A 27702-nucleotide genomic window follows, 5' to 3' on the forward strand; every position below is an offset into this window, starting at 1 on the left:
CCACAAACATTTATACCCCCAATGTTTGAGCAACTCTTCTCAGTACTTTTCCATACAGGGTAAAAGTGACAATACACATACACAAATGGCTAGTGACAATACACATACACAAATGGCTTCCCCTTCTGTCTTTGAACTTATTTAAATTATCCGATACCCTAGGTTCGGGAAAGCTCTCAGTTTGGGTGTCTCACCGTTACCCCCCTGGATTTCAGCAGACACTGTGTCTGTTGAGCTCAGAGAGGTGTTTTGCATAGCTTGAAGCAGATATTGGCATATTAAATTTTTCCCCAACACTGACGATACCGTCTTACTGTCTCTACTTTCAGGCTCCTCACAGAAGCATGGTCCAGCTCTCCATGAATTTGTTGAATGGTGTGATAACTCTTGTCTGGAACTAAATGTGAATAAGACTAAAGAGATGGTAGTGACTTTTTCCAATAAGCAGAGGCAGATGGCTATAGCAGTTACTACTACTATTCACAAAAACCCTATTGAGATTGTCGAGGAGTACAAGTATTTGGGTACAACATTTGATAACCTGTTGAAATTTACTTCCAATACAGAGGAGATACTTCGGAAATGTCAGCAGCGGCAGTATCTCTTAAGGAAGCTTAATTCTTTTGGGGTCAATAAGAATATTCTCTCTTTGTTCTATTACTCTTATATTGAAAATGTCATTACTTTCTCTATTGTCTGCTGGTTTCATTCTATCAGTTTTCAGAACAGAAATCGCTTGGAGCGCACAGTTAGAGTTTGTTCGAAAATTATTGGACTTCCTATTAGGACTCTTTCCATTATAAATGAACAGCAAATGCTCAAGTTGGCTGGCAGGATTTTAAATGATCCATCACACGCCTTGTTTTCTGAATTCGCGTGGCTCCCTTCAGGGCGACGACTTCGTTGTCCAGGTTGTAGGACACAAAGGAGGAAGGCAACCTTCATTCCTAAAGTGGTTCAGCTTTTAAATTCTCAATCATCTTGATCGCTAGGTTTACCTTTTTTTTTAATTTTTTTTTTATGTCATGTTGTGTATACTGTGTTACTTATTTATTGCGTTGTGTTTGATGTACATGGTTTGTTACTCTGCGTGACCTTGTGAATTGCCCTTCGGGGATAAATAAAGTATTTGAAATTGAAATTGAAATTGAACACTGTCTATGACATGCAGAAATCACATACTCTCGGTGGCCTTATAAATGTGTTAAGATAAAAAAATATATATATTAAATAAAAAATTCTACATAGATATTCCATATTATTAGATACAGAGAGCCTGTATTTAGAGGCAGATGGACTCACCCAGTGCTGTGAGAGAGAGTTTCATATGGGCTGCACAAGATGGTGTCTGTGATGTTTATTTCTCCTGTGTGTTTCTATAAATTACTGCATTTATTTTTGTGTATGTGAGATGATAAAGAGCATCTGTTGCATAAATCATTGTCTGTCTGGTGTCTATAAGCAGTCTGGTCCTAATACAAAACAAAAGGATTGAATGTACAAAACAAATCCAAACCTCAGGATGTCAGTCATATACAATATCTTAGATTATAGTCCAGAAACAGGAAATATAACAAATGCACTGTTGATATGTTAATTTAATTTGGTCTTAAACGTAGGATTTGGACATATGTGGTTAGGTAGAAGATCCTCGCTCCAGTACAGCAGGTGGCGTTCAGCTGGTTCGAAACCCTCCTTTAAAACCCGCGAAGAAGATGAAAACGAAAGTAACAAAAAACAAAAAAACAAAAAACGTGCTGCTCTCTGGATTTGATCAATGCGATATTTCAGAAAACATTTACAATGATAACCAAATCTAACACTCGCGGTCATTTATGTATATTTAATCCACAATCCATCGATCAGCAAGAGATTTTGAGAACGACGCGCGCTGACAGAAAACAAGGAGGTAAAATGGGACGTTTATATAAAATACTTATAAATTCTCAGTGGACAAGACTTCAAGAAAGTAAGTGAGGGGGTGGATGTGTATTTTTCAATAACCCTCAATAATCATCTTATTGAGAAACGGTTATTAAAAAAGAAAATGTTTCTGTTTTCTCTTCCGTTTTAGGCTGTTGATTTTGTGATGCGAAATCGAAAGTATTTTTGTACATTTACAGTAAACATGTAGATGAAGCCTAAGTTTTTCTTTTTTATTATTATTAAATGGAATGTTTCAGTTCATAAAATATTAGTAGTTATGCAGTACGACCATTATCGTGCTGCAGTTTATCCAATAGTATTTCGGCATCACAGGTTGCCAGTTGGCGGAAAACACCGCGTACTGTAGCCATGGAAACCAGCAAACAAACTGGGTCAGAGAATCAGGCATAAACCTCAGCTGCGCGTTCTCGCTCTCTTCTCTGTCACGGTGAAGTGACACACACCCGCGCGGGCGCTTCCTCTCTCTCTCGTCTCATTCGCTCCGGTTAAGTAGTTTTTTTTTTTTTTTTTTTTGCTCCGGTTAAGTAGTGTTTGTATAGAGTGCCCCAGGGAGGACGCGTTTTTGTAGGCATAACCCGGAAGCGAGTTAGCATTTTAGGAGTTCCGGTTTCAGCGCTGTAAAGTCTATGGGTTTTTTGAATGGGTTTTTGCTAAATCGCCTGAAATAAGGTTGTGGTTAACAAAGCCTCTAAATACTTTCACGTTTTGATCTATGACATAAAACACACCATTTATAACCCACTTGTGATTTTTTTAAACTTTTACTGTGTCTTAAGTCGGCGGTTGCTAGCAAATTGCTAAAAGGGACTACTTCCTTTGGCGGGGACTTTAGTCATCATTAAAAACGGGACATTTGGACAGCATTTCTCATGAAAAAGTGGATAAGTATTCATACACAGCACAGATCCTAATCAGCGAGCATGTTTATAAATAAAGTTGTTTTCTAAATAAAGTTTGAGGAAGCTTGGTGGTGACGACGTTGATCCGTGACCATGGTGTGCTGTAGTCCGTTTATAGCTTACTGTTAGCCTTTTATATCTGACGACTTTATTTAGGTTTCAAAATCTATAAAGGTTGTGTTAACTTGTAAAGATTATCTTGATAGACAAAACGTGTAAGTGTCATAACCCTTTGTTAAACACAGAGCTTATTTTCTGCGATTTTCCAAAAGTCTATGGGAAAAATGCATAGGCTTTCAACCGAGGGAACCCGTGCGCCGCTAACTTCCGGGTTGGCCTACAAAAACGCGTCATCCCTGGGGCACTCTATTGCGCATAAATTTAGTAATTCCTGCAGGTCTCACGCTCACACCCAAAGCGCGTGCACTACTGATCTATATAAGTAAAGCGAACAAGCCACGCTCAGTCTCAAACAGAGACAGAAGCCAAACAGAGTCACAAGTACCAAAATAAGCGCCTTCCTGCGCTTAAACTGTCAAATACATACAAAAGTATGTCAAAACCAGCGGCACATGCAATCTTGGCAAGTATACAGATAAACACCGTCAGTTTTGAATCGTTAAATAGCTAAGAAAGTGAACCCATGTCGTGTGTAACATTATTGGGACCGTTGAACACCGTCAGCAGTCCAATTACGGAGCCCCTAAAGCAGGGGTATTCAACTAAAATTTAAAGGTTCCCAAGAACGTTCTTTCACAAGATGTAATATAAGTCTAAGGTGTCTCCTGAATGTGTCTGTGAAGTTTCAGCTCAAAATACCCCATAGATTTTTTTAAATTAATTTTTTTAACTGCCTATTTTGGGGCACCATTAACAATGCACTGATTTACACTTGCGCCGCCCATTTAAGACGCGAGCTTCCTGCCACACGAGCTGTCGACTATATTACAGCGCATTTACAAAGTTCACACAGCTAATACAACCCTCAAATGGATCTTTACAAGATGTTCGTCATGCATACTGCATGCATACGTCGGATCATGTGAGTAAAGTATTTATTTGGATGTTAAAAGTTTTATTCTGAGTGAATTTGAGGCTGTCCTCCATGGCTAACGGCTAATGCTACACTGTTGGAGAGATTTATAAAGAATGAAGTTGTGTTTATGCATTATACAGACTGCAAGTGTTTAAAAAATGAAAATAGCGATGGCTCTTGTCTCCATGAATACAGTAAGAAACTATGGTAACTTTAACCACATTTAACAGTACATTAGCAACATGTTAACGAAACTTTTAGAAAGACAATTTACAAATATCAGTAAAAATATCAGGCTATCATGGATTATGTCAGTTATTATTGCTCCATCTGCCATTTTTCGCTGTTGTTCTTGCTTACCTAGTCTGATGATTCGGCTGTGTGCAGCTCCAGACATTAACTGGCTGCCCTTGTCTAATGCCTTTCATAATTTTGGGAACATCATGGGCTGGCATTATTCAAATATTGGGGCGTTCACCCCGACTGTTACGTAACAGTCGGTGTTATGTTGAGATTCGCCTGTTCTTCGGAGGTCGTTTAAACAAATGAGATTTATATAAGAAGGAGGAAACAATGTTGTTTGAGACTCACTGTATGTCATTTCCATGTACTGAACTCTTGTTATTCAACTATGCCAAGGTAAATTCAATTTTTGAATCTAGGGCACCTTTAAAGAGGTCCAGTTAGAGAAAATTTCTTGAAGCAAAGGTCCGGAAGATCATAATGTCTAACTAGTTAGTGTGATATATTATATATACATTATAAGTAGCCTAGTAGTTGTATCAATATCTGCATGTAATTAATTCCCGACTGTCAAATCAAATGAATTCTGTTCAATTCAAAAACGTTTTGACTATATTTATTGTCACATAAAATGGAACTGAACAAATATGTATGATTGTAGATATAATGTTCTCTCATTAGCTAAACAAAATGGAGCTACATTTCAAAATAAGAGAAAATAAATAAACAAAAAATTGTGCATGTTCTAACTTAAGCATGTTCTAACTTAAGTAAAGTTGGCCACATATTCACAGATTCGAATTTCCCGGATCAATAATCGGTGAGCCAAATTACACAAATAACACCTCTTTTCAATAGGAGTAATGTAGACAAGCAGCTACAACCTAATTTCCCTCAAAACACTCTGCATTGTAGGGCTGGGCGATATGGCAAAAAAATAAAATCTCGATTTTTCAGAACGATTGACCGATTCAGGTGTTTTTTTTTTTTGTTTTTTTTAACTGTTTAACTAGTCACCTTAAAAACATAACTACAATATTATTTAAGTAACATTCTCTTTATTAACAATCTGGTTAAAAAAAGTTCCAAGTGCACCACACATCAACATGTGTAAATGTAAAACAATTTGTTTAAAAATCTTTGCATAAATATGTCTGAAATATGAAGACAAATGTTGTACGAACTTATCTTAAACACATCCTACTCAGAAATAATATAAAATAAGAAAATGATAAATATTTCTTAGCCAAAATTAGCAATAAATAACACCAGTAATAGGTTATTATTTACAGCAAATGCTTTGTAAAAACAGAAAACAACGGAGCAGCTTTCAGCCTGTCACCATCATGCAAACATGAAATATCAAACAGGTATACTGAGTTTTGCATTTCATTGCACTATTTGTCCTATTGTTTGTTTGTATGTTTGGCGGACATGTTTAGGTGTTGCACTTGTCTCGCGTCTTTTGCAGTGTCTCAAGTTAAAAATAAAAAAAGCTCAACTCGCGTTTCCATCATTCCACTGCCTGCGTCTCATTTTTATAACGCAATAACGGATTTCTGAATGAACAGCCGCTTAAGAATAGTGATGTGTTTTACGTTCAGAGCGTCACATGATGTGGTTGATCAGGCGCGCCGGCGCCATCCTGAGGTCGGATCATTTTCTTCTTCTAATGCGGTTATCAATGCTGTATTGGCTGAGTGGTATCACGTGGGACAGCTTAACTCGCATGCAATTGGTCTGTGCGTTTCATTGTCCGCTAAACCACTACCGTAAAGACTACAAAAGCTGTGCCGGTAAAATAGAACCGAGAATAGAAATAAAATAAAAATAGTTTTGCCTGAAGGTTCGGGTCCGTAGGGGACAGCTTCTGGGTCCGGAACTGGACCGCGGCCCGCCTGTTAGTGACCTATGCCCTAAAGGGACATGGTGGTAGAAAAAAAATGGGAAGGAAGGAAATTTTACGTGGTGGTGGAAAAAAATTTGGGATGGGAGGAATTTTTTATTTTTTTTAATCTTTTGCGTTCCCTCGCAAACATTGCGTTCCTTCGCAAAGATGTTTTGCGTTCCCTCGCAAAGTTATAATCGTTCCCTTGCTGTAAGCTCGGACAAACACTTCCTATTTCATGTCCCGCTGGGTGGCAGTAATGTTTCAGTTAGTAACATACGTTAATAATGCACACAAATAATGCAGGGCTCATAGAGTTTGAACTTGTTGGACTCAAAAATGAAGAAATGCAGTCAGTGCTTATGTCAAGCAGTTCAGTTGGCAATATTTTCACAGATTCAAGCTTCCCGGATTAATAACTTGTGAACTAAATGTAGTTAAACCACAAATGCAGCTGCTTCCAATCATAGTAACCTAGACAACAAGCTACAACAACCCAGTTTTCCTCAAATGTGCTTTATAATAAATGGGTCTCTATGAGCAGGCGGCGGAGATACACGCCTGAAGGGACCGTCTGAAAAGTGCAATGTGTGGTTTAAAAGTGAGGGAGTCATCAATCAAGACACCAAGGTATTTATATTCATGAAACACCTCTATGACATCCCCATCAAGAGTGGACACTACTGGAACAGTCTGAGGCACCATCGTAAAATTTGAAAACAACATTAACTTAGTTTTGTGAGCATTAAGGACTAGTTTTAACTGAAGTGAATGCTGGACAACAAAAGCTGTCTGCAGGGTTTCAATGGCCTGAGCAAGGGATTATCCATAGCAGTAAATAACTGTATCATCAGCATAAAAATGCATGTTAGCATCAGAAACATTTTGACCCAAGTCATTGATGTACAAGATAAATAGGAGGGGCCCAAAAACTGAGCCCTGTGACACCCCCTTTCAGGCAAAAATAAAATCAGAACAGAGACCCTCATATTTAATGCATTGAGTCTTGTTATTCAGATAATTTGAGAACCATGCAACTGCATGCTCTGACAATCGTCAAATTAATCTGTTCTTTAAAACAGCATGGTTGACAGTGTCAAAAGCTTTTGACAGATCTAAAAAAAGTGAAGCACAGAACTGTTTCTTATCGAGTGCCACAATAATAAATAAATGAATGAATGAATGAATGAATGAATGAAAAAATCTTTATTTCAGTTGCATAACATATGAATGTATAATTTACTTGCATAAGCATAAAAATATAAACAGAATCAACCGAAAAGGTGTAGGCTAAAGCCATAGTTTAGTACACCTACCCTTATTACAGCGTCACATACCCTCCAACTGATAGGTGTGCAATTCCATCATCACAATTGACAACATTTTACACATTACAATACACAGCATAAACTTCCATCTTATAATTCATATATATTTTGGATTTGAAATTTTAAAAAAAATGAAAAATAGTGTTACTTCTCTTGAGTTCGTCAGTTAGACCGTTCCACAAGTCGACCCCTTGAACCGAAATACAATTCTTTTTTACATTAGTTCTAACCACTAGTTTTTTAAACATATCCTTTCCTCTTAAATCATATTTACCTTCCTTAATTTCAAACAAACACAATATATTTGCTGGCACAATTTGTTTTTTTAACTTTGTACATAAACAAAGTTGTGTTAAGACTAAGTAAGTCGTAAAATTTTAGTGCTTTAAATTTAAGAAATATTAGTTTAGTTGATTCATTAAATGAGGAATAATTAACAATCCTAATTGCTTTTTTTGCAAAGTAAATATAGATTTTGTATTTGACTTATAGCTATGCCCCCAAATTTCAATGCAATAGGTCATATATGGTACTAAGAGAGAACAATACAAAATATACAATGTAAATTTGTTTAGGAAATACTTGATTTTATATAATATAGTAATGGTTCTTGACATTTTTGACAATACATGTGTTATGTGTGGTTTCCAAGATAATTTGTGATCTATTATTACTCCTAGAAATTTAATTTCCATTACTCTTTCCAAAACCACTTCATCAATCTTTAAGTTTTTAATATTATGTATGTCGATTACCAAATATAATATATTTGGTTTTAGTAATGTTTAAAGATAATTTATTTGCATCAAACCACAGTTTAATTTGAAATAGTTCTCTCAAAACATTTGTGAGAACCTGGTGCAAATTCTCACCAGAACAGAATAAAGTTGTGTCGTCCGCATATAAGACACACTTTAACAAATCAGACACTTTACATCTTTACACTTTACTTTAATATCATTTATCACCTTCATAGTAGCGGTGATAGTACTGTGCTTTTTTCTGAAGCCTGATTGAAATTTAGAGAGGATGTCAGTTGAATACAGGAACTCTTTCAGCTGATCACAAACAAGAGATTCCAGAATTTTCGATAAAACACATAAATTTGATATTGACAATAGACAGAACTGCTGGCTCACCTCCTTTTAATAAAGGTTGAACAAAAACTGATTTCCAAACTGATGGAATTTCTCTGGTTTTGATTGTAAGATTGAAAAGAATTGAAGGTGGCTCTGCTATAAAATCTGCTGCCAACTTCAAAAAGTAAGGCTTCATCAAATCTGGTCCAGGGGGTTTTCTGTGATTCAATGTTTTTAGAGCCTTATGCACTTCATGGACAGTAAAAGGTGCAAATTTAAAAGGGTCTCCAGAAAATGTTGGGGATTCTGTGCAGGGATTCATTGAGGAAGTTCCTGCAGTGTCAAACAAGGAACCAGATGATAAAAAAAATGTTCATTAAAACAATTCAAGACTTCAGTTCTATCATAAACTGGGACTGAATCAAATGTAGGAAGAACCTGAGAAAATTTATTCACAGAAAGAGACAATCACTTTCTAGAATTTCTGTGGATCATTGAGGTTCTCAGTGGTAACAGACAAAAAGTATTCAGATTTGGCCTTTTTGATAAAAGAAGTGCATTTATTTCTAAGCCATTTGAAAACAGACCAATCAGTGGAAGAATCTGTTTTTCTTGCCTTGACCCATGCTCTGTTACATTCATGAATGGTATCTGCCAGCTTTGGTGAAAACCAGGGATTTTTTTCGCCCCTTCACTCTACATTTCCTTAAAGGGGCATGTTTGTTTACAATTTGCATAAAACCTTCCTTAAAAATGTCAAAGCTATTTCTACATCTGGTAGTAGCCCTATGTTTTCCCATTTCACCATTGACAAATCATGATGAAAAGCTTGTTCATTAAAATGTTTGAGATTCCTCTTACAAACAACGCCTTTACCTTTAGGAATTTTAGTATTTCTACAGGCAGCAATACTAACCTAAAAGAACCCTGTTGTAACAATGAGACTTAAAGAAAGAAAAATTTAATTTGTTACAATCTCTGTAAAATCTTGTCATTTCCAGGTCCTGCTGAACGATTGATTGTTTTCTCAAACCAGTGCTGATCAGAGGAGCGAGGAAAGGACTCTCTCTCTAAGATGAGTCTCTCAGAGAAACACAGGTAAGACTGCATCTGTTTTCACTATCATTTTAAACTCTACTGGAGTTTGTTTTTTCATGTGAAATAACAAAACTTTAGGCATTGATTTAATATTTCTTCATTTTTTAACTTCTTAAATGAACTCTGACATTGTCTATAAAAACCTTGTTTGCCACAGGGCTCTATAGACAATATCACAGTTAATAATTTGTTAATTTCCTTCTAGACACGACCACACTGAATTTATCCAAATACATGACTTTGATTTTTAGATAATATTATTAACGACAGACATTAGGAAACAACTATACACTTAATGTAACTGAAGTATGTTAACAAAACTGTGTCACACCCACATTTCTGCTCTCCATTTCTGTTCATTAAAAAAACTTGACATTTATTTTTTTATTTTTGACAAATATTTTTAACATGTTTAATCTAACTCATGTACATTAAAGAAATCATTAAACTAATGTGAGCCAGTAAAATAAAATGATAGATAACTGTAAGTTGTGAGTGTGTGCATTTCTGTGGAGGATTAGATAAAGACACGGATGTGTTTCAGACACAGTTGAACCTCCTTTACTAAAGTCAAGTCAAGTCACCTTTATTTATATAGCGCTTTTTACAATTTATATTGTGTCAAAGCAGCTTTACATTGATAACTGGTACATTATTTTGGCTACACAGCAGCTCTTAAAGAATAGTGTCAATGCAGGCAGATCAAAGCACTGTTGATTATCAAATGTCAAGTCAAATGTCAAGTGTCCCCAACTAAGCAAGCCAAAGGCGACAGCGGCAAGGAACCCAAACTCCATCAGGTGACATCAGGTGGCAAACAAGTGGCAAATAGGTGTTGAAATGGAGAAAAAACCTTGGGAGAAACCAGGCTTAGTTGGGGGGCCAGTTCTTCTCTGGTGAACAGTGCTTTGTTACAATTCAGATTGCTATCATAAGTCTGATAGGATCGCAACATTCAAAGTATTTATTTCAGTTTCATCCAGTTGAGGATCATATTCATCACGCCGGTATGGACGGTGTGTTGAGGAACTGTGCTACTGGCTGTCGTGTTGATGATGTCTTTACAATGGATGATCCAGTTGACTCGATCTCTGCTGATACTTCAGGGCTGTGTTGTGGTCGTGTCCAGTTGAGGATCGCTTACTCAAAGATGCCTTATAATTTCAAAACATTTAAAGTATCCCTCCTCTGTATGGATAGAAAATTGTTATATTACAAAATACTATCTATAACCAGAGACACAAATTCAGATAGGATTCTTAGAGGTTACTCAACATGTTTTATTATGACAAGTTTCAAAAATAACGAATGAAATAATGATAGAAATAATGTCTCTTCTGTATTAGAAAACTAAATAAATAATAAATAACTAAAAAAATACTTGTGATATATTAGCAATCCAAATTTAACAAAAATAGCTCTCACAAACTTACAAAAACTAACAAAAAATATTGATATCTATAGTTTTTTTCTTCATCCTCGTTTTCCTCTTCATCCTGTTTTTCTTCCTCGTCCTCCTTGTTTGCCCATCTATATTTTAATGTAGAGCTGATCTTTCCCAGCAGTTATTTGTTGCTTAACAAATAAGCATGAAAGTTATAAAGAAATAATATTTATATAGGCCTATCAGCTGTTACATCTAAGGTACAAAGGAAGAGCACAACGAGCTGAACTCATTGTAGACGATAGCTGAAGGTTGCTCTGCTGTTACACAAAGTATCTGTTATTCAGTTACAGACAACTGCACAAATTGTGCATACTAATGAAAACATTATATACTGTTACCTAGAAACAACTGTAAACAACTGTAGTTTAGGCATAAGTCAGCCGTGACGCTGAGAATATTTACCTTTATGGAATAATCCTGTCCTGAGATACACTGTGAACTAATATTCTCAGTTGCATGTGCAATCGTGCATGTCTGCAAAACTCATTAATATTAATGTATGCTCCGCCTTCGTAAAACCGGAAATCTCATAACACCGGTCAATTTAATGGCCCAACGAAAAACAATGAAAACCAGGACATTTTAATCACTTTATAAAAAACAACTAGGACGGCCAGGACATGACATGAAAACAGGACATGTCCTGGGAAAAAAGGAAGTTTGGTCACCCTATTGTTGAGGAACTGTGGCACTGGCTGTCGTGTCGATGAGGCCTTCACAGTGGATGATCTAGTTGACTCAATCTCTGCTGATACTTCAGGGCTGCGTTGTGGTCATGTCAAGGCGCAGGTCCTTGATCTCACCTGGATACGGACCGGATCCGGTTGACTACGGTAAACCTCGGGATAAACAGAAAGACTAATATTAGCGTAGATGCCATTCTTCTTCTGAGTACATCTGGTGTTATAGGAAGTGTTCCCGGTTTCGGCTGACCTAATTTATGCAGCCTAATAATCCTTTAACGGATTTGAAAATATAAATTTATAATGTGTTATGTGTATGCCAGGTTAAAGAGATGCGTTTTTAGTCTAGATTTAAACTGACAGAGTGTGTCTGCTTCCCGAACAACGCTAGGAAGATTGTTCCAGAGTTTAGGAGAAGGATGTCACGGGAAAAATAAGGCAGATGCAGTTGCAAGTAAATATCTCATTTATTGAGCTTCACACCAGGGAAAATCAGAGAATAAGTGGCGGCCAGCAGGAGAGCTATGATGCAGGGACTTCTCCGGGCTGTGGAACAGGTGAGTGATGATCGTGGTCGAAGTTCAGGTGAGTGAAGATCGTGAGGAAGGGCTGTGCTGGTGAAGATCGTGATGAAGTCCGCGCTGGTGCTGAACGATGAGAACATCCAACGAGGAACGAGAGACAGGAACACCACGACACGAAGAACTCTAAATCCAACAGGAACACACACGAGGAACACAGGAACAACACAGGGAACTTCATACAACAATCTGACAAACAAGAGACGAAAGACAGGGCATTAAATAGGCAGAGGTGATGAGAACCAGCTGCCGCTGATCATGATAATCAGCGGCGATGCCCACATGAACCGATTACGTGACGAAACGCACACACACACAGACAACAGAATGAGACAGCGGATCAGCAACCGTGACAGTACCCCCCCTCCTCATGGCGTTCCCAGGAGCACCTACCTGTCGATTGTAATCATTGATAAGGGAGTGATCCAGTATGTCCCTAGCAGGAACCCAACTTCTCTCCTCCGGACCGTAACCTTCCCAATCCACCAAGTACTGGAATCCACGTCTCCTCCTTCTCGAGTCCAGAATATGATTAACCGAATATGTGGGTTCCCCGTCTACGAGTCGGCGGATTAATGTGTGAATGAAACACAGGCTTGATTTTGGACACATGAAAGGCGAGATGAATTCTCCTGTACGCTGGAGGAAGTTTGAGACAGACTGCCATCGGACTAATGATCTTGGTGACAGGGAACGGGCCGATGAATTTGGGAGCAAGCTTATTAGAGATGGAGCAGAGCGGAATGTTCTTGGTAGAAAGCCACACTTTTTGACCCACGACGTATACGGGAGGCTTCGACCGGTGGCAATCGGTCTTAGCCTTGGTGCGCGCACCCACTTGGAGAAGAGTCTTGCGGGCTCTATTCCAAGTGCGGTGGCACCTCTGGACGAAGGCGTGAGCGGAGGGGACCGCGACTTCGGATTCCAGACTGGAAAAGATAGGTGGCTGGTAACCTAAACTACATTTGAACGGCGAGAGGCCCGTGGAAGACACTGGTAATGAATTATGTGCGTACTCTACCATAGAGAGTTGTTGGTTCCAGGAGGAAGGATTCTTGGAGACCAAACATCGCAACGTTCTTTCCAAATCTTGGTTGGCTCTCTCGGTTTGGCCATTGCTCTGAGGTTGGAACCCCGATGAAAGACTGACCGTCGCCCCCAGTAATTTACAAAACTCCTGCCAAAATTTGGACACAAATTGGGGCCCCCTGTCGGAAACCACGTCCATCGGGAGGCCATGTAACCGAAAGACGTGATCAACGACAGCTACCGCTGTCTCCTTGGCAGAGGGTAATTTGGGCAAAGGGATGAAATGGGCCGCCTTCGAGAACCGGTCCACTACGGTCAAAACAACCATTTTCCTTTGGGAGGGTGGGAGGGCGGTGACAAAATCTAGTGCAATGTGGGACCAGGGTCTCGAAGGGACAGACAGCGGTTGGAGTAACCCATCTGGGGGTCGATTGGAAGTCTTACCAGTGTCACAAACCGAGCAAGCCAAAACAAAACTGCGAACGTCACGAGCCATAGCAGGCCACCAGAATCGTTGCTTGACCAAAAAATTGGTACGATTAACCCCTGGATGACAGGCCACGTTGGAACAATGCCCCCACTTGATAACATTGGACCTTAACCTCTCCGGCACAAACAAACGATTTGGTGGGCACCCGGGCGGAGGCGTTACCCCTTCTAAGGCCGTTTTGACCTTCGATTCGATCTCCCATGTCAGAGTGGAGACTACTAATGTCTCGGGAAGAATACACTCGGGAGTAGACGGGCGTTCGGAGGGATCAAAAATACGAGATAAAGAATCGGGTTTGATGTTTTTAGAACCCGGGCGGTACAAGAGCGAAAAGTCAAAACGTCCGAAAAAAAAGTGCCCACCGAGCCTGCCTGGAGTTAAGTGTTTTAGCAGTTCTGATGTATTCTAAGTTCTTATGATCGGTCCAAACGATAAAAGGTACCCCTGAACCTTCCAACCAATGACGCCATTCTTCGAACGCTAACTTGACTGCCAGCAACTCTCTGTTACCAATGTCATAATTGCGCTCGGCTGGAGATAAACGATGGGAATAAAACGCGCAGGGATGCATCTTATCGTCTGTGGGAGAACGCTGGGATTGAACTGCACCTACCCCCACCTCTGACACATCGACCTCCACCACGAACTGACGTGTAGAATCAGGGCCTATCAGAATGGGAGCCGAAACGAAGTGACTCTTCAGTTTGATAAATGAAGCGTTAGCTGCATCAGACCACCTGAACGTCGTTCTGGGGGAGGTCAAGGCGGTCAGAGGTGCGGCTAGTTGGCTGAAATTGCGAATAAACCGCCAGTAAAAATTGGCAAACCCCAGAAACCTCTCTAGGGCCTTACGGGAATCTGGACTTGGCCAATCCACCACAGCCTTAACCTTGTCAGGGTCCATGTGAATTCCCTCAGACGAGACGATGTACCCTAGGAAAGAAACAGACTGTGCATGAAAATCACATTTTCCGCCTTGACAAAAAGCCCATTCTCTAGCAGTCGTTGGAGCACTCGTCTGACATGTTGAACGTGTTCCTGGAGAGACGAGGAAAAAAATCATTATGTCGTCCAGGTAGACATATATGAACTGGTCAACCATATCTCTCAACACATCATTGACGAGTGCCTGGAAGACCGCTGGGGAGTTGGACAGCCCAAAGGGCATGACCAATTATTCAAAGTGCCCCCTAGGGGTATTAAAAGCGGTCTTCCATTCATCCCCCTTCCTGATGCAAACCAAATGATAAGCATTACGTAAATCCAATTTTGTGAAAATAGATGCTCCCTGCAACCTCTCGAAGGCTGAAGACATCAATGGCAAAGGATAAGTATTCTTCACCGTGATGATATTCAGTCCCCGGTAATCAATACAAGGTCGCAAGGAACCATCCTTCTTCCCGACAAAAAAGAACCCTGCCCCCGCTGGAGAAGAGGAGTGACAGATGAACCCCGCTGCTAGAGAATCAGATATATATTTCTCCATGGCCTCTCTCTCGGAATAGAAAGAGAGTACAGCTTGCCCTTAGGCAGAGACTTACCGGGCAGTAAATCTATAGCACAGTCATAGGGACGATGCGTAGGGAGAGAAGCAGCACGGGACTTACTGAACACTTCCTTCAGATCCAGGTACTCCGCAGGCACGTTTGTCAGATCCGCCGCCTTCTCCTGTAACACAGAAACAGATGGACAAGCAGACACAAGACAAGACTCGTTTCACTGAGGGCTCCATTCGAGGATTGAGTGTTGCTGCCAGTCCACCTTGGGATTGTGTTTGGTTGCCAAGGGTGTCCGAGAACAATGGGTGCTAGGGGGGAGTCCATAAGGAGAAACTGGATGGGTTCAGTGTGGTTACCAGAGGTGATCATGGTTATGTAGTCGGTGATGAGCGAGATGTCTGGAAGGCTCTGGCCATTGAGGGCATCAACAGAAATCAGTTTGGTGAGTGTATTGATGGGTAAGTGAAACTTTCGTGCAAACTGAGTGTCCATGAAGTTACCTTCTGCTCCAGAGTCCAGTAAGGCTTGACAGGTGAGGGTGTGAGTTGCCCATCGAAGTCTTACCGGAAGGAGAGTGGATGGTGAGGACTTATCCGCGGAGATCCCACCCGATAGTAGCCTCGTGTTTACTATCGGGCTCGATCTTTTACCGGGCATGAACTCAGGAAGTGCCCCGCTCCTCCACAATAAATACATAGTCCCTGGGATCTCCGCCTTTCTCTCTCCTCCCGGGAAAGCCGAGCTCTCCCTACCTGCATGGGTTCAGAGTCATAGGTGGGGCCGACGTGTCCCCAACGCTGGTCGCTCGAGCCTCCGCACCACTAGCTCCGTGGTCCGGCCGAGAAAAACGATCCATGCGATTAAGGCGGGCGTCCACACGCAATGTGAGGTCAATGAGCCCATTGAAATCCTGAGGTAAATCCAAAATGTAAATCTCCTTGTGGACATGGTCAGCCAGCCCATGCAGGAAGACGTCCCACTGCGCCTCCTTGTTCCATCTGCACTCCGCCGGGAGAGTCCGGAACTCAATGGAATACTCCGCTACCGTGCAACTTCCTTGCTTTAATTCCGTGAGTCGTCGAGCTGCTTCCTTGCCAGCGACCGCATGGTTGAAGACCCTCTTCATCTCTGCGGCGAGTGCCTGGAACGAGGAACAGCATGGGTCTTGGTTCTCCCACACCGCCGTCCCCCACAAAGCCGCCTGCCCCGTGAGCAGCGTTAGCACGAATGCCACCTTGGTTTCCTCCCTTTTGAAGGTTCGAGGCTGAAGTGAGAAATGCATAGAACATCGGTTAATAAAGGCTCTGCAAAAGTTCGGCTCACCGGCATAAGGTTGAGGGACAGGCAGACGTGGCTCAGGTCGGTTTCCACGATCCACTGGTGCGGGGGGACCGGTGGGATTACGCAGTTCTTGAAGTTGCTGGGAGAGCTCGGACACCTGCGTAAACCAGTGCCTGCACAGCACGGCCAGTCGTCGAAATGCTCTCCTGCTGCTGATCCATCCGCGATAAACTGTGGTTGATGAATTCAGTCAGCGCCGCTGAACTTGCTGCATCCATGTTGGTCAGATCGTTCTGTCACGGGAAAAATAAGGCAGATGCAGTTGCAAGTAAATATCTCATTTATTGAGCTTCACACCAGGAAAAATAAGAGAATAAGTGGCGGAGAGTGGCAGCAGGAGAGCGATGACGCAGGGACTTCTCCGGGCTGTGGAACAGGTGAGTGATGATCGTGGTCGAAGTCCAGTTGAGTGAAGATCGTGAGGAAGGGCTGTGCTGGTGAAAATCGTGATGAAGTCCGTGCTGGTGCTGAACGATGAGAACATCCAACGAGGAACGAGAGACAGGAACACCACGACACAAAGAACTCTAAATCCAACAGGAACACACACGAGGAACACACACGAGGAACACAGGAACAACACAGGGAACTTCATATAATGATCTGGCAAACAAGAGACGAAAGACAGGGCATTAAATAGGCAGAGGTGATGAGAACCAGCTGCCGCTGATCATGATAATCAGCGGCGACGCCCACATGAACCGATTACTTGACAAAACACACACACACAGACAACAGAATGAGACAGCGGATCAGCAACCGTGACAAAGGATCTACTGCCTGCAGTTGATTTTGATATTTTAGGTATTATCAGCTGGCCTGAATTCTGAGATCACAATAGACGTGAAGGACTAAAATGCTTTAAGAGCTCGCTCAGGTACTGGGGAGCTAAACCATTTAGTGCTTTGTAAGTAATTAGCAAGATTTTAAAATCTATACAATGTTTAACAGGAAGCCAATGCAGTGATGACAGAACTGGGCTAATATGGTCACAGTTCCTAGTTCTAGTAAGAACTCTAGCTGCTGCATTTTGTATGAGCTGTAGTTTTTTTTATCGGGCGATAAAGTGTTTTTTCTCTCTGTTCTTTGTGTCATTAGTGTAAGATCAGGATCACATGTGTCCTGCTCTGTGTTTCTGAAGAGTGACCGGTCAAAAGGTATAGGACCAAACTTCGGTGGGGAAAAACCATCATCTAATAAAAGGTATTTTGTGTGATTACATTTATAGTGTTGCATTATTTGACTGAACTTGACTGAATAAAACAATAATTAAATTCAATTCAGTTCACATTTATTTATATAGTGCTTTTCACGATACATATCGTTTGAAAGCAGCTTCACAGGGAGTGCCTGTCAGCATTACAATTTAGAGTGATCCATTATCAGAGTCGACTGTGTCCAAATTATGTAATTTCAGAAATGTACATATATAATCACACAGTTAGCTAACAATGTAATAATGTAGGCTATTTAATTTACAGTCACTGTTAGCAAAATAATTTAAGGTAGAAACAATGAGCTCATGGAAGTACTGAATACTTGTTAACAATAATTAGGATATATAGAAATTTTAGGAATGTGCATGTTGATCCAGAGTTTGTTTCATCTGAAGTCTTCGCAAAGGTTGGCGCCGTCTCTTCACAGGTGTTGGTCATCTGAAGTCTTCATAAGTCACAATAAAACTCAATTCCTGGGAACCTTATAGAACTCACTCCAGTAACACAATTACACAGTGTTTTTTCAATTACTTTGTGTCATTAGTGTAAGATCAGGATCACACGTGTCCAGCTCTGTGTCTCTGAAGAGTGACCGGTCAAAAGATGATGGACCATTCTTCAGTGGGGAAAAACCATCATCTAATAAAAGGTATTTTATGTGTTTACATTATAGTGTTGCATTATTTGTCCACAGTGGTGTATGACTGAACTTGACTGAAAAAAACAATAATTCAGTTCAGTTCACATTTATTTGTATAGCGTGTTTCACGATACATATCGTTTCAAAGCAGCTTCACAAGGAGTGCATGTCAGCATTACAATTTAGAGTGATCTGTTATCAGAGTCGACTGAGTCCACATTATGTAATTTCAGAAATGTACATAATTAGGATATATAGAAATTTTAGGAATGTGCATGTTGATCCAGAGTTTGCTTCATCTGAAGTCCTCGCAAAAGTTGGCGCTGTCTCTTCACAGGTGTTGGTCATCTGAAGTCTTCATAAGTCACAATAAAACTCAATTCCTGGGAACCTTATAGAACTCACTCCAGTAACACAATTACACAGTGTTTTTTCAATTACTTTGTTTCATTAGTGTAAGATCAGGATCACACGTGTCCAGCTGTGTGTCTCTGAAGAGTGATCGGTCAAAAGATGATGGACCATTCTTCAGTGGGGAAAAACCATCATCTAATAACAGGTATTTTATGTGTTTACATTATAGTGTTGCATTATTTGTCTACAGTGGTGTATGTGATTGAACTGAACTGAATAAAACAGTAATTCAGTTCAGTTCACATTTATTTGTATAGCGCTTTTTACAATACATATCGTTTCAAAGCAGCTTCACAGGGAGTGCCTGTCGGCATCACAATTTAGAGTGATCTGTTATCAGAGTTGACTGTGTCCAAATTATGTAATTTCAGAAATGTGCATATATAATCATGCAGTTAGCTAACAATGTAATAATGTAGGCTATTTAATTTACAGTCACTGTGGCTGCATTTACACTGCAAGTCTTAATGCACAGATCTGATCTTTTGACCATATCCGATTTTTTGGCCAGTGTGTTTACATTCACTTTAGACCCAACTGGTATCCGATATCTGTGTTTACATTACTTCCTGCTCTAAAATGATTGTCATTAATAGTTTTACATGCACATAGTAAATCCTCGGGTTTTGAATGGCCTTGCTATTAAAATTATTTATATATTTCACGTCGGGTGGCCATGATTACCTGTCAGAATGGATAAGTTAACAGCTGTCAGTGTCATGGATGTATTGCAGCGCGAATTCTGACCGAACGGATATAGACCAGAAAATAAAGTTAATTTGGGTTTGATATTTTATCTACAGTTATTAGTTTTAGAATTCCATTTTTTTGAATGAGGTCGAGCAAGCTAGGGAGAGAGAGTGAGTAGCTACAGTGAAGCTTTTGGCTTATAAGAAAAACAACAACATGGCGGTCTCTTTTAAATTAACCCTGCAAAGGTTGAAATTCAGCTGCTAAATGTAGGCTATGTGTGTGTGCGCCATTTGTTTCTAGAAAAATAGATAACGTTATAGACTATATAAAGTTCCCACCTCAATAATAAAGCTGCAAATTTTTAGTGTGAGTGCATACAAGCACGTCTGCTTCTTAATACAACATAAAAGCTACCTTTTAGTGAGCAAACCTGCCGCCCTCTCCTTGTGATGGCTTGGAATTCCAATGGGAATCGTATATGCGTGTTTATACATAGGTTGCATGTCCAGAGATCAGATATGTATCGGATTTAAAACCACATTTGGAAGTGGCTCAGATTGAATGCGAAAAAAACGGATCTTGTGTGGATTTTTGTGTTTACACATGTGCAACTAATTCCGGTCGGTGTCAGATGTGAGCAAAAGATTGGATTTTTTGTGCCAGTGTAAACGCAGCCTGTTAGCCAGTGTTGGACACGTTACTTTAAAAAAGTAATTAGTTATAGTTACTAGTTACTTCTCTCAAATAGTAACTGTATTACATTATAAAAGTAATTAATTACCAGGGAAAGTAACTATTGTGTTATCTAAAAAAAAAAAATAAAAAAAAATAAATAAATGTCAAATAACTTGGATGCCCCTAATATTAAATATAAGTCTAAAAATAAATTATTCTTGATCCGACTCGTGAGTCATGATCCGCTCTTGCTCACGATATGAAATTTCTCTGTACTGTACTACGTGTTGGTAGCCATTAAAGAAAACGTAGTTTCATATTTGTTTAAATAGTCCTATGTTATGTTTTAAATTAATCTATTTGATTATGAATAGTGAACAGCATGAGTAAGACGCATCACAAGATGCGCAATATATCAGGAGACATGAAGTGGATCAGACATGATTTTGACCACTTCATTAAAGGGGTGGTTCAGTGTTTTTTTTTTTTCCAAGCTTGATCGTGTTTTTGGGGCACAGTTTAACATGTCCTAATGCTTCGTTTTTTTGAAAACGCTGTATTTTTAATATATTTTACCTTTATTCTACACCTCTGTTTGAACGGCTCGTTTGATTTCCTGGTTCTATGAAGCCACTCCGACCGAAATACACAACAGTCTCAGATTGGTTAGCAGGTTGGTAACTGGCCCAGTGTATCGTGATTTGCTGAAGCGTCCAGAAATGCCACGCCCCTACCATTTGTAATTAGCACTTCAGAGGAAATGTAAATAATATTAAATTGAGCAGAATCAGACCCAGATGAAGAGGGTAAAGCAGAACCTCTGCAATCACGGCTTTTAAAGGACGTTAATGAATGGTATTTAATTTAGTATTTGTGTCAAAGTATTTAGATATGCTGTCACTGCTGTTTGTTAGCTTTCAATATACAGTTTTATCCTGATTAAATCTTTACTATAGCCGAATACATGACTGAGTAATCACATTTTTGTAAAGGTAGCGTTTAATTTATAGCATGAACAGCTGTTTGTCTATGAACATAGAAGTTTGTTGTAGTTTGTTGCACTAGAACTTAGCTAACTGGCTAGCAAAAACGAGTTGCTCTTTGTATATGTCCATGATGCATTACATTATATACTATAACATTACATTTAAAAGACATATACAAATAATAAAATGTATAAAAGGAACTCATTCCAGTAACACAATTATACAGTGTTTTTACTTTGTGTCATTAGTGTAAGATCAGGATCACATGTGTCCAGCTCTGTGTCTCTGAAGAGTGACCGGTCAAAAGATGATGGACCATTCTTCAGTGGGGAGAAACCATCATCTAATAAAAGGTATTTCATGTATTTACATTATAGTGTTGCATTATTTGTCCACATTGATGTATGTGACTGAACATGACTGAATAAAACAATAATTAAAATCAGTTCACATTTATTTGTATAGCGCTTTTCACGATACATATCATTTCAAAGCAGCTTCACAGGGAGTGCCTGTCAGCATTACAATTCAGAGTGATCTGTTATCAGAGCTGACTGTGTCCAAATTATGTAATTTCAGAAATGTACATATATAATCACGCAGTTAGCTAACAATGTAATAATGTAGGCTATTTAATTTACAGTCATTGTTAGCAAATTAATTTAAGGTAGAAACAATGAGCTAACGGAAGTAATGAATACATGTTAACATTTATTATGCCGTTCCACACCCATAAGACCTTCGTTAATCTCCAGAGTTTGCTTCATCTGAAGTCCTTGCAAGGGTTGGCGCCTTCTCTTCACAGGTGTTGATCATCTGAAGTCTTCATAAGTCACGATAAAACTCAATTCCTGGAAACCTTATGGAACTTATTCCAGTATCACAATTACATGTTTTTTTTTTCAATTACTTTGTGTCATTAGTGTAAGATCAGGATCACATGTGTCCAGCTCTGTGTCTCTGAAGAGTGACCGGTCAAAAGATGATGGACCATTCTTCAGTGGGGAAAAACCATCATCTAATAAAAGGTATTTTGTGTTTCTAATTTTTGATCACATGTTGACAGTATTAAAAAAAGTTGTATCAGTGAATACCAATCATTTATAGATCAAATACTTATGTTTTCAAGTTATGAATTTTTCATGGCTAATGTTTTTTTTTCTAACTTTCTGTAATATTTTGCCTAGAAAATAAGTATTTTATTCATTTGATTTCAGGCTTCAATATGAGACATTAGACTCAGACGTTCAGACTCGCAGGAATCACAAGAATTTCCTGTGGATCTTCCAGGTAGGAAAACACATTTTCATAAATGTTTAATATTTATACCAAACAAACATGTATTGAACAAAGAAATTGAATTTAATTACCCTTGATCACTTAATTTTCTTTTTAAGCACACGTTTTTTTTATTTGTGAAAAATAACAGCTGGTTAGCATGTTAGGTTTTTTTTTTTTTTTTTTTTTTTTTTTTTTACAAATATTATAATTATTGAATAAAAAGTGTTGACCAAATGTAGATGTACAATTTGGTTTAAATTGTGTTATTCTGTCTTTTTTCTTACTATTGTTTGTAGGATCTTGAGAGCAAAATAATCACATTTTTGAAGAACGAGCTGGAAAAGTTTAAGAAAATATTACAAAATGAGAACTCACAAAACTTAGTGAAGGACTTTAATGAGAATAGATGCAGTATCAAAGCAGCAGCTCTTGATCTCACACTACATTACCTGAGAGAGATGAAGCAAGATGAAGCTGCTGATGCTCTAGAAGGTCAGAGACTCATGACCATCTGTCAGTCTACATTAATAAGTGACAATCTATCTGTAAAACTATAAATTAAGACTAAAACCATGTACTTTTTGTCCTTATGTTTAGTTGAGCTGATCTTCATTCATCAGCTAAAATGTGGCCTAAAGAAGAAGTATCAATGTGTGTTTGAAGGAATGGCGAAGCATGGTGACTCCACACTTCTGAATAACATCTACACAGATCTCTATATCACTCAGGGTGGCAGTGAACAGGTCAATACTGAACATGAGGTCAGACAGATTGAAGTTGCTTCCAGGCGCCATGAATCTCAAGAGATTCAGGTTAAATGCACAAATTTGTTTGAAGCTCCTGAACAAGACGAGGAGATCCGAACTGTACTGACAAAAGGAGTTGCTGGCATCGGAAAATCAGTCTCTGTGCAAAAGTTTGTTCTGGACTGGGCTGAAGGAAAAGAAAATCAAGATATCAGTTTCATATTTCCTCTTCCATTCAGAGAGATGAACTTAAAGGAGAAAGAAAAACTAAGTTTGATGGACCTTATAACTTATTTTTTCCCAGAGACAAAAGGACTGAACCTTACAAGAAGGAATCGATTAAAAGTCCTGTTCATCCTTGATGGATTGGATGAATGTCGCCTTCCTCTGAAGTTTCATTGTAATGAGATGTGGTGTGATGTATCGTCACCAGCCTCTCTGGATGTTCTCCTAACGAACCTCATGAAGGGAAATCTGCTTCCTTCTGCTCTCATCTGGATCACCACCAGACCAGCAGCTGCCAGTAAGATTCCTCCTGACTGTATCGACCGGCTGACAGAGATACGAGGATTCAGTGATGCACAAAAGGAAGAGTACTTCAAAAAAAGATTCACGGATCAGAATCAGGCCATTACAATCATTGATCATGTTAAAAAATCAAAGAGTCTCTTTATCATGTGCCACATCCCAGTCTTCTGCTGGATTTCAGCCACTGTTCTCCATAACATTCTGGAGGAGAAAAGAAATAATGATGTGAAAAACAATCAGGCTGATGAGATCTCTAAAACATCACAGAAATCAAATACTGCAGACACTCCCAAGACTCTGACACAAATGTACACACACTTTCTCCGCTTTCAGATCCAGCAGAGCCGCCGAAAGTATGATGAAGAATACGCAGCAGGTGTTTCCTGGGATAAAGACACCATCCTTTCACTGGGGAAACTGGCATTTCATCAGCTGGAAAGAAACAATGTGATCTTCTATGACACAGACCTGGAAGCCTGTGGTATTGACGTCTATAAGGCATCAGTGTACTCAGGCATGTGTACCCAGATCTTTAAGGAGGAAACGGGGATCATTCTTGGTACTATGTACTGCTTTGTTCACTTGAGCATTCAAGAGTTTATTGCAGCCCTTTATGCACATCTGTTTCTAGACATCAACAAGAAAAGTGTGTTTGATCATGAGTCTACAAAACAGGAAAACAAAAATAAATCCATGATTGATTTTCTCAAGACTGCAGTGGACAAGGCGCTCAAGAGTGACAATGGACACCTGGACCTTTTCCTTCGCTTCCTCCTCGGTCTGTCACTCCAGTCCAATCGACGACTCTTACGGGGTCTGTTGACACAGCAAGACGGCAATGACCAGAGCAACAAGGAAATAGTTCAGTACATCAAGCAGAAATTAGAAGGTAATCTGTCTGCAGAGAGATCCATCAATCTGTTCTACTGTCTGAATGAACTGAATGACCAAACTCTGGTGAAGGAGATTCAGACCCACCTTAGCAAAGGAAGTCTCTCATCTGGTGACCTTTCACCTGCCCAGTGGTCTGCTTTGGTCTTTGTGTTGTTGACATCAGAGGAAGAGCTGGAGGAGTTTGATCTTCAGAAATTCAAGAAATCAGACGAGTGTCTCACTAGATTATCGGCAGTCATCAAAAACTCCAGAAGAGCTCTGTAAGTCATTTAATATGTTTTGTCATGTTTTACTCTCATCTGAAAAATGCATTTATCTACATTATTCTATAGTGATTCCCCATCATGAACATGAACTGAAAGGCGCCGATATACTTCAAGCGAAGTTTTTTTTCATTCTTTGTTTAAGGGTAAAACGAAGTTTGAAATACGTGAGCAGCGATATACTGTAATCAAACATCTGATGCCACCCAGACTGCTGAGAGTGACGGTTTAATGAATATGTAAAAATGTTGCATGCTTTCCTCTCAGTAACAAAAAAAATACCACAAAATTGAGAAACTAGCAAGGATTTTTTAATAAAGTATAAGAAAAGCATTTGATAATGGCAATGTGGATATGTCCGTTTGCACAAGCTCTGTAATTCAGCACTCCATTTAAGTCAGGTTGCGTTTATATTATAACACTTTATAAAATAGATTTAAAAATAGCTTTAAACTGTATTAAACATAAAATTGTCAGTCTCTCATTTTATTAGAAGTACAACTTTGTTTTCCATTATAAAGCAGCTCTCCAATGTTCATGTGTTCACTCACAGATGTCTGATTTCTGCGGACTCGTGAGGAGAAATGAACTGGAAAAGATTTTCCGGCTGTTGTTGAGCAACCAGAGTGTGAGCTGTTAACGCTCCACCTTCTTTTTGAAAGCAGGCCGCAAGCAGCAGCTCATTTGCATTTAAAGTGACGCACAAAAAACTGCATGTTTTTGGTCACACCCAAGTAGGGACAAATTTGACAAGCTATAATAAATGATCTGTGGGGTATTTAGAGCTGAAACTTCAAAGACACATTCTGGGGACACCAGAGACTTATATTACATTTTGTAGAAGGGATGTTATAGGTCCCCTTTGAAGGATTAGTTCACTTTCAAATAAAAAATATAAGCCCAAGCTTTACTCACCCTCAAGCAATCCTAGGTGTATATGACTTTCTTCTTTCTGATGAACATAATCGAAGGAATACTAATAAACATCCGGACACATCCAAGATTTATAATTGCAGTCAACAGGTCACATGTATGAGCTGATGAAAGTGTCTCCATCCACATTCAAAAACTTTTACTCCATACAGCTCCAGGGGTTAATCCCTTAAATCCTGAGGGTATTTTCAGTTTTTTTTTTTTTTTTTTCTGAGTGACAAAAAAAAGTAAAGACTTGTAACTCTAAAACTATAGCAAGGAAAGTCAAAAGGTTGGTATCGTTTGAAAGGAAACTTTTTAAATTTGGACATTCTCATGCTGAGAAACTACAAATAAACAGCAAAAAAAACAAAAAAAAACAATAACGCATAAAGAAATCAAAAGTTACAGCATTTGGAACCAAGGTAGCCTTTTTTGTTTAGCCCTTGTCGCCCCCTGATGAGCATTTTTAGAATCTTTTTTTTTTTTTTTTTTTTTTTTGACGTGGAGTAACTCGTGACTGACACATGGGATTATGTTGATCTTGGACTCATTTCAGTCGGGAGCATCCACTGTAAGTAATGTTGTGCCATTTTCTACAATCTATGCATGTTTCATGAAGTTATAACCAAAAATGCCACATGATAGCTACATTTTAGTTTTAGTTAGCATCTGTGTACCTGTGGGGTTTTATGTGTCGTAAATGTGTCACATAAAACCCAACAGGGTTGGCTTATTGGATTATGCTGATGTTGGACTTATTTTATTCATGAGAATCTGCTGTAAATAATGATGTCCAATGTTCCACAATCAGACAAAACATGATATAAATGCTGCATTGGTTTATTATTTACATATGGGTCTTGCGGGGTTTCACATACAAAAACTTGCTCAAGTTTAGTCAAAGCACAAAACAATTATGCTTGTTGTATTCTACTCCATGAGACCTTTCAAATGACATATAACGAATGATTATCTGAGCTGTATGATTCTTTTGACACATTGGAGTACATAGTACAAAAAAATATTAATAAATTATGATTTTTTCATTATTTTTCAGCATATAACTCAGCAGTACTTAAGAGTAAGTCAGTGGCTACATTCATTGTAAAGTTCAGACTTGAATCTTTCAATTGACACCTATGATTATGAAAAATATGATTATTAATTTTTTTTGTAGCTAGGTGGCGCCCGCGGGTGGTACACTCCATTTTAGAGTGATGACTCAGCTTTTGTTAAGAGTCATCATGTTTTAGAGTGATGACTCAGCACTCGTAAAATGGTTGCATGCATTAAAAAGATGAGTTTCTAAATTTAAAAATGATACCTATTTTGTGTTATTCCTGTCAGCCGGTGGGACACTTCGGGCTTAAGGGGTTAATAAAGGCCTTCTGAAGCGAAGCAATGCATTTGTGTAAAAAAAATCCATATTTAAACAAGTTATGAAGTCAAATGTCGAGCTTCTGCCAGAACACCTTCCGTATTCAACGTACGAAGAAAGTGTAAATCTCTTGCAGTTCACAGAGCTTACGCTACGTCCTACGCCTTCCATATTCAACTTTAAAAAAGTGTAATTGACACGACACAAGTTTACACTTTCTTCGTAACTTGAATACAGAAGGCGGTCTGGTGGAAGCTAGATATTTTACATCATAACTTGTTTAAATATGGATGTTTTTCTCACACAAATGCATTGCTTCACTTCAGAAGGCCTTTGTAACCCCCCTGGAGCCGTGTGGAGTACGTTTATGATGGATTGATGTGATGGAGACACTTTCTTCAGCTCATACTCGTGACCCCTGTTCACTGTCATTATAAAGCTTGGATGCGTTAGGATATTTATTAATATTTCTTCGATAATGTTC

General features: G+C 39.1%; 1 protein-coding gene across 7 annotated transcripts in view; it reads left to right on the top strand.

Moving 5' to 3' along the window:
• Positions 1 to 1715: 1715 nt before the first annotated feature.
• LOC137003669 (uncharacterized) overlaps positions 1716 to 27702 on the top strand; it is a 106730-nt gene continuing 80743 nt past the window's right edge. For 2 of the 7 annotated variants that reach the window (XM_067363891.1, XM_067363897.1), the window contains exons 1-11: positions 1716 to 1969; positions 2075 to 3888; positions 9422 to 9518; positions 17687 to 17791; positions 18350 to 18454; positions 18900 to 19004; positions 21462 to 21566; positions 22137 to 22241; positions 22431 to 22503; positions 22791 to 22986; positions 23092 to 24922. In XM_067363891.1, coding sequence (XP_067219992.1) covers positions 9496 to 9518; positions 17687 to 17791; positions 18350 to 18454; positions 18900 to 19004; positions 21462 to 21566; positions 22137 to 22241; positions 22431 to 22503; positions 22791 to 22986; positions 23092 to 24922 — 2648 coding nt within the window. In that variant the 5' untranslated portion in view covers positions 1716 to 1969; positions 2075 to 3888; positions 9422 to 9495. Of the gene's footprint in view, positions 1970 to 2074; positions 3889 to 5639; positions 6644 to 9421; positions 9519 to 17686; positions 17792 to 18349; positions 18455 to 18899; positions 19005 to 21461; positions 21567 to 22136; positions 22242 to 22430; positions 22504 to 22790; positions 22987 to 23091; positions 24923 to 27702 lie in introns of those variants that run through there. The other 5 variants (XM_067363893.1, XM_067363892.1, XM_067363894.1 and 2 more) reach the window with 5 other exon arrangements.

Source organism: Chanodichthys erythropterus, chromosome 16, assembly GCF_024489055.1.
Source record: "Chanodichthys erythropterus isolate Z2021 chromosome 16, ASM2448905v1, whole genome shotgun sequence".
NCBI classification, from domain to species: domain Eukaryota; kingdom Metazoa; phylum Chordata; class Actinopteri; order Cypriniformes; family Xenocyprididae; genus Chanodichthys; species Chanodichthys erythropterus.